Source organism: Molossus molossus, unplaced genomic scaffold (assembly GCF_014108415.1).
Source record: "Molossus molossus isolate mMolMol1 unplaced genomic scaffold, mMolMol1.p scaffold_m16_p_4, whole genome shotgun sequence".
Lineage (NCBI taxonomy): Eukaryota > Metazoa > Chordata > Mammalia > Chiroptera > Molossidae > Molossus > Molossus molossus.
Genome location: NW_023425377.1, coordinates 25298806 through 25308846, shown reverse-complemented (window position 1 = coordinate 25308846; position 10041 = coordinate 25298806). Strand labels below are relative to the sequence as shown.

Here is a 10041-nt window from a genome sequence, read left to right as displayed (position 1 = left end):
TTAGACATGATTGTTTCTAGCATTCAATGTTTCAAATTCTGTTCACCATGGCACATTTTCTTCATATTAGGGGTGCCCTTCAAGTGTCCTCTAGCATCACAGACAAGATGTTGGAAGCCATCTTGCATCCATAACATCTGTTAGCATGTTATCTGGTGAGCTGGTCCGCGCTGGTTTGTCTGAGTGACTTGGCAGACCACAGCATCCTCTAGTGGTCAGATTTAAACCTCAAGAAATGTATTCTGCACATCAGAAGAAATTAGCCTACACTTCAGTGTCAGTCTTTTGCAGACCTGGGACAGCTTTTGATTGGCTATATCTGGGTTGCTATGTGATTTATTCCCCACAATATATCAGGGAACCTGATGCATCTCAAGTTCATTTAGCCCTCTGTCTATTTCTCCATTCTAGGTTAGTTCTTTATATAAGCTCAGGAATTAAATTGCTTTTCCTTTCTGTTTTCAGAAATTATTAATACTTCTTTTGGAGGCAATTATTTATTTCGCTCTTACTTGCTGTCTCTGAATATAAACATATGGGCCTCTTAATATAAGGATCTTACCTAAAGCTCCTACAGAGGAAATAGACGAGGAATAATCCACCGGAGGCGATTGCGCTTGAGACGAGGAAGCGTTACATTGGGAGTCAGCCCTGGATTCAAAGCCTAACTCTGCCATCTTATCTGCCGCTAATATGAGTCATGTTGCTTAGCTTTTCTAAGTTTACTCACGAGATAGAGATAACCTTCCAGGGTTATTATTGTGGCTGACATGTGAAGCAGAGTGAACTACAAAGAGTCCTCACGATCATTTCATTTGATTTACAGTCTCTTTCTCGACAGATCATCTCTTGGGGATGGGTTTCGTGGTAAAAGAGACCATTCCTCAAATTAATTCAGAATCAGGTTTTTGTTTCCCCTCTGGTTATCTCAGCCCAAATCCCTCAGGCCCTATGAAGCTGATCTTTAAGTCAAGCTCTATGAAGCCCTCCATCCACACCTCTGGTGCCAGCGAAAACAGAGATTTATAGCACTGCTGTTCACCTCACTCACCAGTGGGACATCGCCTCTGCTGGGGAAGAATTAGGGCTGGACGCAGGGGCTGCTCTGCAGCATAGCTGAGAAAATGTAACTTTCTGGGCTTCCTCAATGATACAGAGTCTCTGAGAAAATTGGGTCTCTCCTGAAATCTACACTCTGAGACAGAGGGAAAATCTGGGCTGATTTTCTACCAGAGAGACAGTTCTTTCAAATCTTACAGATGTGTACTTAGACCAGTGCTGGGCACAATAGATGCTCACTTAAATCCCAAGGAAACCTAAAGGGATTATTTCAGTAGTGAAAGGTGATGGGTAACATGTTTCTGGACTAGTTTTGCAACTGTTTCTGAAAATGCTAGTCTAACTCTAAATGTATTGAGGAGCTGCTGGGTCCTGGCACCAGAATCTGCAGTCACAGTTCTTGAGAGTGTGCTCAGAATGTGAGGAAGATGAGGAAGGAAAAAGAACCACGAAGGAAACCCTGTCTGAAATGACAGGATTACTGGGTTTTTATAAACTTGGTTCTCTGTCCCTGCTATAACCAAACACGCCGCTGAGAATAAAGCATACAGGAGCCACAGGGAGTATCTAGATGCATTTTATTCAACAATCAGGCAGCCTGGCCTCATGGTGACCTTACAGGATTTCAGAACGTTGGTTTTCAGCAAGGCCCTTGTTTCTTAATTAGGACAGGAATCTCACGCATCCTGTAGAAGAGATTAAAAAAAAAAAAATCTTTAACTTGGCTGACAAAAAATTGTGACTATGGGAGTAAAACAGTGAAAAAAAATTAGCTTTATTTAAAATAGATTTTTAAAAATTTACTTATTTTAGAGAGAGGAAGAAAGAGAGACAGAGAAACATCGATTTTGTTGTTCCACTTATTTATGCATTTATTGGTTGCTTCATGTATGCGCCCTACCTAACTGGGAATTGAACCCGCAACCTTGGCATATCAGGTTGACACTCTAACCACCTGAGCTACCTGGAGCGATTTGAGATTTATCCCCATTTCTCTTTCTTCCATTCATTTATTCATTAATTCATCAAATATTGATTGAGAACTATTACATATACTAGGGATATAATGAAAAGAAAAAATGTTGTCCTTACAGATCTGCTGTGAAATTACAGTGAAGCTCTAAAATTAATCTCTAATTCAGTGTTGCTTTTTTTTGCTCCTGATGTCTTTGTCCCAATTCTCATATTTCCAAGGCTAGTGCAGACCTTTGAACTGGTTGATCTCTTCCCTTAGAACTCTGGGGGTTCATATTTGTGAGTTCTCATAAAAGAAAGTCACCTCTGTGTTCCATATGACACCTGCCAGCTCCAAGCATCCTCTCCTCCAGACAAAAATGTTTCTGCTTCCCTACACCACCTTTCCCAGTCCATTTCCTCTTCTCTAAGCTAAATATTTCTAAGACCTTTCATTTGTTTGTGTGAGATTGTTTCCAGATCACTCATTCTTCTACCTATCCTCTCCTTGAATATACTGGCTTATAAAAAGTCTTCTCTTTCTCTATTACTTGAGGACATCTGACTTTCATATGTCCTGATGCATTTATTTGTCTGGACCTTGCTGGTTCCTCATTTTAGGAGTTTTTGATGCTTCCTTGTTCCATAATCATTAACCTCTCATAATACTTATTTCTGATTAGCATACACAAACACAAACATCTAAACAGAGCACTCAAGTTGGCTTCTTTTTCTCTAGCGACACTGTCCAGTGTAGTAGACACTATCCACACACAGCTATTTACATTTAAATCAGTTAAAGCTAGTTGCTATCAAAATTCAGTTTCTCCGTTGCATTAGCCACATTGTAAGTGCCAATGGCGTGGCTAGCGGCTTTCGTGTTGGATAGCACGGACACAGAGCACGTCCGTCATTGCAGAAAGTTCTACTGGAGGTGCTGAAAAGAATGTGCCAGTACAGAGTCCCGAAGAAGACATAGGCGAAGTAGGAAAAGGTCCTTACCTAACGTATCTGCCAAGCCCACAGTGATCAAGGAGATAAAAGCCCTTGTTTGTGAACCCATCACAAAATCCAACAACTAGGGGTTAAGTGGTTAAGTAAACGATGCATTTGTCTGGTGCTTTTAATGCGCAAGAGAGAGAAAGGCAGTATGGTACATCTGAAAAGAAGTTGCATTTGAGAAAGCCACATTTTCTCTGTAGACCTGTTTTCTTATTGGAAAAATACAGGAAGAGAAGTTAACATTTTCTGGCAATCAAATGTTCCTCTCATATTTGCATATATATATAATTTTTTTTTTTTTAAAGAATACAAAGAGCAAGCAGGACTGGTAGGTTTTTAATGGTAAGGGAATAGGGCGGGTGCCCCAGGTCTGTGCTCTTGTTTTTCTGATATGTTTCACTCTAAATATTGGGCCTTTTGGTCTTGGCCCTTGAACATTTCCCAAGTCTCAAGGCTGTTCTATTGCTGTCTCCTCCCCTTGGATGGAACTGTGGTGTTTGCTCTTAATGTCAACAATGTAGGTCATGAGAAAATTAACAAGTGGTTTCGAGTTCCTCTTACAAGTCTTTTTAATAAATATGTTTTTATTGATTTTAGAGAGGAAAAGAGAGGGAGAGAGTAAAACAGTGACCAGTTGCCTCCCATACACACCCTGACCAGGGCTCGAACCCGCAACTTGGATATCTGCCCTGGCTGGGAATCAAACTGGTGACCTTTTGGTGCACAGGACAAGCCAGCACCTCTTGTAAGTCTTTAAAGTGGAAATAAATTCACCACAAAGCCAACATCTAATGTTTTGGGCCTAAAACTTGAGGATATTAGATCTTGTCTCCCTGAGGACCTATTTCCACAATCCTTGTTCAACACTGAGAACTTTCTGAGATGATTTAAAGCAAACCGAGAAGAGGGTTCATGCTCCAGAGAATTTGCACAGTGGAATAATGGAAATGTATGTAGTCCTTTGAGCCTAAATCAAAGTTTTAATGCCAGGTCAGTTCCACAGTGACTGAGTTTTCTGGGTCACTTGTGGAACCTCTTGCTTTGATCACTTTACACCTTTGTTTAACCTGAAATACTTTTGTGATGCTACCAACATTTAGAGCCCCGTTTAAGTACCATCCTTTTCATGAATCCTTTCCTGACTCTGTCAGTAAGAAGACATCTGTGTCTTTTCCTCACTCCTGTAGCAGTTTGCTCACAGCTCATTTGGTGGCATCTGTCACAAGTTGCAAACAGCTACTTTATTTGTGCTCATGATCTATTTCCTCTTATTCATAATCACAAGAAAAGCAGAGGAGACCAGCATGATGCTCGGCACATGTTAAGTGTTCGGTAGCTGAGCAAGATACAAAATCTGTGGCAAATCTGTTTTTCTGAGTGTTTGAGTGCGGTTCCCATCGCTGACCTATAATCACTTTAGAAAATGAGTTTCAGTGAGGCTGGCTCTCATGTCCATAAATAAAAGTGTTACAAAAATGTTTTGGTCACCTAATCTTCATAATTCATATTTGAGGTTTTAGTAAACACAATCATTATCACCTAGAATTTTTATTTTTATTTATTTTTTTGTCCTCACCCGAGGACATTTTTGCATTTATCTTCAGACAGAGTGGGAGGAAGTGAGGGGGGAAGAGAGAGAGAGAAATGTCCATGTCACAGAGACACATAGACTGGTTACCACCCACATGACCCCAGCTGGGGCCGGGGACAAACTGCAACCGAGGTACGTGCCCTTAGTGGGAACCGATCCTGGGACTCTCTGGTCTGCGGGCCAACACTCTAACCACTGAGCAAAACTGGCCAGGGCTCCCCCAGAATATTTTAAATGGAAGAGTATTTTGGGTGTATGAGCTTTTTAAAAACCCAGACTATATACTATTTTGCTGTGAAAGCATGGCTTTTTATTATACAAGTGTTTTTGTTTTGTTTTTTAAATATATAAGAGAACCATTCAAACACCTTTCCTCCTCTGTTCCATTGTTCTCAACATATTTTATGTTTCACTATATTATTAATTCCTGTCTCTCTTTTGTTATTTTTTTCCCCCTTCTTATTTCTGTCCTTCTTTTAGGCACTGAGAAATCCTCTGATTTTCCCAAGGCCTAGCAGGCATAATTCATTGTTTATAATTGTCTGCTGTCAGCTCACTGTGCTGAGACGTCCATTGGCCACACTGTTCGTGTTGCATGTAAGCGAGTTGAGAGACAAAGCTGGTAGGATTGTCTTCTGAATCTCACAAATCCTTAGCCTGGTACCTGACTTTGAAGTGTGTTGGAAAGAGTTCTGCCACTTACTACTGGGTGATCTTCAGCAAGTTATGTAGAGTAACTGCGTCTCAGTTTCTTCGTGGGTAAAACGGGCTTAGTATTATTTACCTCAGAGACTCTTTGTGAATATTAAGTGCTTTGCACACAATAGATATTCTTTTCTATCAACATATACACGCACACGCACCCCTCTCTCTATAATCATACCAGACATATGATAGGGAGAAAAAAAGATTGACAATTATTTTTGAAAAACTAGATGTTTTGTGTCTCTTGTGGTAAAATGGATGATATTGATATTTGATTGGCACTTCAAGGAATAAGATATATGAAAATTTGAAGAGAACTACCTTCAAATATATTTTGCAAGAAATTTAAATTTGTACTCACTTATTTTCCATACATAACTGGCACTCGTTAGAATAAGTCCGTCCATCAGTTCCACAGACGGGGTTATAGATCTTGGTACATCCGTTCACATTGGTGTTACATACAGCCTGGACATGGAATTGAGCAGAATCATTTTCCACGCTTTGAGTGTACAACAAAATATCCCAAATGGTTTTTACCACCCTGGAGTGGCTCCGCTCACAGAAGGAAACATGAGTGGGATTGGGAGAGCGAGACTGAGTGTCCAAAGAGAAAGAATGAAAGACTTGGAGTCAGAAGCCTGGTTCAAAATAATGCCTATGCCATTTACAAGTTGTTTGACATTAGTAACTCGCTTGGTGTCTCTGAACCTCAGTCACTTTATCTGCAAAATGGGAAGGAAACCATGTATCTCATCATGGTTTTATGAGGTTTTAATAAGGTGAGTGAGATCATGTTCAAGTTTATAATTACTGTAGGTGCTGGCTCCTCTCAGGTCAGCCACCATGGGGCATGCTGTTCCTCGCGCACCTCCAGGGGTGGGGAAAGCCCGGCCAGCAAGCCATGTAAGCTAAGACCAGCTAACATCACACACCTCACCAAATCAGCCTGGCTAATTTTGCAGGCTAATTTTGCAGGCTAATTTTTAAGTTGAGTGTTTTCTATGGCCCGCAAATGATGTTATAAATATCCAAATGGCCCTTGGCAGAAAGAAGGTTCCCCACCCCTGTGTGTAGTCCATTCGCTTAGTCACTTGAAGACACTACACGCCTTCCACCCGTGGAGTCTTTGCATGGCCGATTCCCTCTATGTGAATAAGTACTAGTAACTGTTGAATGACTGTTACAGGCCAGAGGCTGTCCCAAGTACTTTTTACTTATGATTCAATTAAAAACCCACAGCTATTCTATACACTCTATTTCTGATGAAGAGAGTGAGACACAAAGAGATTAAATTACCTGTGGCCACACGGCTATTAATTTCTGGATCCAGGATTCAAATCCAGCCAGTGTAGGTCCTAGGATTTAGCTCAACACAATAAATATTCTTTTCTATCAACATACACACACATGCACATGCACACGCACCCCTCTGTATATAATCATACCAGATATGTGATAGGGAGAAAAGAAGATTGACAATTATTTTTGAAAATCTAGACGTTTTGTGTCTCTTGTGGTAAGATGAACGATATTGATATTCGCCCTACCTCTTCTCCTCACCAGTTACATTTCACTAACACCCCGCTACCCTTCATGGCTCAAAATACATCTCACGTACTTAGGGGCACTTTCCACAATCGCTCGAACTAGGGTAGGTTCCTAATGGTATCAGAACTTCTTTAGACCACTCATCAATCACCGATGTAATAATTTATTCACTATGTACTCTATCTGCTTGCTCACTAGATAGGAATGTAGTGAGAAGAAAGACACTTTTTCCTTCAGACAGAATATTTTTAGATATCGATGTAGAACATTTTTAGATAATTGTATACAGAACGGTTTTTCTAGAGGAAGAAGCTAGTGTATGATATTCCTCTGTTCATTATGAATTAGAGCGCCACCTTGGTGTGTGGGAAACAGGAGGCCAACGGGGGGCATATAAGGAGCAAAGGCTATTTGGAGAGAAGTTAAGAAGGCTTCCACCCACGTCTCTGTCCTTCCAGATAGCCCTGGCACGTATAAAATCCCTCCACAGCGAGCGTCATGTGACTACATAGAAACCGTCTGCATAGCAGTGACTTTGTCCTTCTGCAAGCAGTGACTTTGTCCTTCTGCAAGAGCCCCGTGGGGGGAGCTGCTGTTAGTCTCTGCATTGTCTAGGTTAAGCCTGGCTGGCTCCCTGCTCCTCCTCTGGACTTCAGGCTGAGCTGAAAGGTGACTAGAGTGCTTGGGGTGGACCAAAGAGCTCTAGCCTGAGAAATAAGAGACTACAAGGTTGCCTTTACCTTTGTTCCCAGGACCTCAGCTCTCGCGTGGTTACCTAGAAAACATAAATGGGACGGGTGAAGTTGGGTCCTGAATGGGAGAAGCTAGGTCCATTCTAGTCAGAATTCTCTCCTGCCCTGTGAGACTGTGACTTCTTTGCTGGCCCCTTCCACACCCTACTCTTTCTTATGTCTTCGTTCTCTCAAGGATGTTTCACTGGTGTCCGCTCACACCCTGCCTGCCGAAACCTCAAAACATTAAGCAAAAATGTGATTATGACCAAAGTATCTCAATTTGGTGTTTCAGAAACATTGACCCAATTCCTTGAAGATAGAAATGATGTGCTGAAAGGTGTTAGGCATTGGGCAGATATCTTCCGGATACTCGCTGACATTCCCACAACCAGTCACTTAGGCCTGTGATCTCACTATTAGTGACATCGGAATTACACGTATCTTCAGCTCAGTTTGCTGGGGAAGTTCACGTGGCTAGCTGGGAACCACCACTAGCAGTAACCAGGTCAAAACTAACTTTTGCAATTACATGTAAGTCTCCTTTTGTAAGTAATGTTAATAAAATATGTTTTCCTTCATTCTATATTAAAATGCCTCTTTCTATAATCCTCATCCATTGATTTCATTTTGTCTCATTGGGACCAAAAGTTCTGTTCAAGACTAGGCTCTGTCTTAAGTCTGGAAGGCAATGGGCCCAGTGAAGCCACAAGTCAAAAGGTTTGATTCAAATCAGAAAAACGTGCAAAGACACCTACCAGATAAACTCAACAGGGCCAAGGCACCGAGAAGCAAGGTGACTGTTATCTTCATGGCTGAAGTTTTGTGTGCAGAGCTCAGCTGAACACCAGACCGAACTTACCACTTCTTGTCAGAGCCCTTGGACTGGAGGGTTATATGGGCAGGATGGCAGCCCGGGCCCCACCTGCTGCCCCGTGTCACGGGGCTCCTTGGTTATTGATTGACTGCGTGGTGGAGCCTGGCCCCCAGGTTCGGGCAATGCCACCTGTGTAGGAAAGGGGACAGCAATGCCCTGGGCCTGACATGTGCAGCCGGGTCAGGAAAAGAGTTCTGGTCGTCAGGCGGCTGGTTCTCTCCGTAGCCGCTGCTGTGACTTTGGGGAGGACTTTCTTTTCCACAGCCTCATTTTTTTCCTTCTGGTCCCTTGCACTCTGTAGTTCTGGATATCCGAACAGGCGTGGCTATTTTAAGAAACCCTTTCCATTTTTTCTTACTTTTCTTCAGCTTTTCCCTTTTTTATCTTTCCTCTCTTTCAGTGTCACCCTTTCACAAAGCCTAAAGCAGCTGGTAGAGGGACAAGCGAGAGACAGGGAGGACTCAGTGCCTTGAGGTGTGTGTGCGCTTGCCAGGGACACTGGCTGGCTCTGTGGTACTGGAGATGCAGTTTACTTTTGCTGCATCTCTATTTATTCATCTGAGACCTGGACTAATAATAGTACCTAACTCAAAGTGTTGACCTCTCATTCAAAAAAGTGTGCTGTGTCTACCAGGTGTCACTGGGAAACAATTCCCTTTCTCCTGTTTGTGTGTTTTGTGAGCAGAGGCACCAACTGCCTGTGTTTCAGCCCTTTTCTCGAGTGTTTGTAGCCTGGCTGGTGCTACAAACTGAGGCTGGTTGAATGCCGTCCCCTGTATGGAAAGGTTGCTGGTTTGGTTCCGGTCAGGGTACATGCCCTGATTGTGGGCTCGATTCCTAGTCGGGGGCTTACAGGAGACAGCAATCAATGTTTCTCTCTCGTCATTGTTTCTGTCTCTTCCTCTCCCTTCCTCTTCTGAAATCAGTAAAAACATATTTTTAAAAATAAGAGTGTTTGTATAACAAATGACCTTGGAGAGTAGAATAGTGTCCCCTTTGGAATGAAGGGGACGTTTGTATATGTTCAGTGTAATAAAGATTCTGTCTCCTTCCAGGGCAAAGCTTAGGTAGGCATGGTGCCCCTTTAAAAGCAGTCGGGGTTTTTAAAGCTGGCATCCGGCTCTTGTCACACACTGCACTTCTGTTCAGGTACCAGCGGGTCCTTTTCACGTCACCCTGTGGAAATGGGGGCTTGGGGAACCAGAACGATCATTGACACTCTGACTACTGCTGTTCAATAATTAAGTCCCTTTTCTCTGACCCAAGAGTTTGTGTCTCCTGCCAGCATCCATTCCACCGTGGCAGGCTGACTTGTTAGCTTCCAAGAAGGGTAAAATCCCAGATCTCCACATATATCAAGAGCTGTACTCATCTCGGGGGATATATCAGTGAATAGCAACCACAGTCTCTACCCTCATGGGGCTTCCATTGAATTTTAGATGGGGAGATAGGCAATAAAAATAAATAATTATGAAGTATGTCAGATTGTGATACATATCATGGAGAACCTTGATAGAGAGGATAAACGTGCTGGAGGATTTGGGAGATGGTTCTTGTAGATGGGCCAGAGA

The 10041-nt window shown here is 42.4% G+C and overlaps 1 protein-coding gene across 1 annotated transcript; it reads right to left on the bottom strand.

Annotated features, from left to right (window-relative positions):
• Positions 1-1699: 1699 nt before the first annotated feature.
• SPINK1 (serine peptidase inhibitor Kazal type 1) lies at positions 1700-8406 on the bottom strand. The gene is made up of 4 exons (XM_036241983.1): positions 8352-8406; positions 7603-7637; positions 5673-5779; positions 1700-1745 (listed from the first exon to the last, which is right to left on the bottom strand). Exons 1-4 carry the CDS (start codon positions 8404-8406, stop codon positions 1700-1702), a joined length of 243 nt encoding a protein of 80 aa, XP_036097876.1.
• Positions 8407-10041: the final 1635 nt, after the last annotated feature.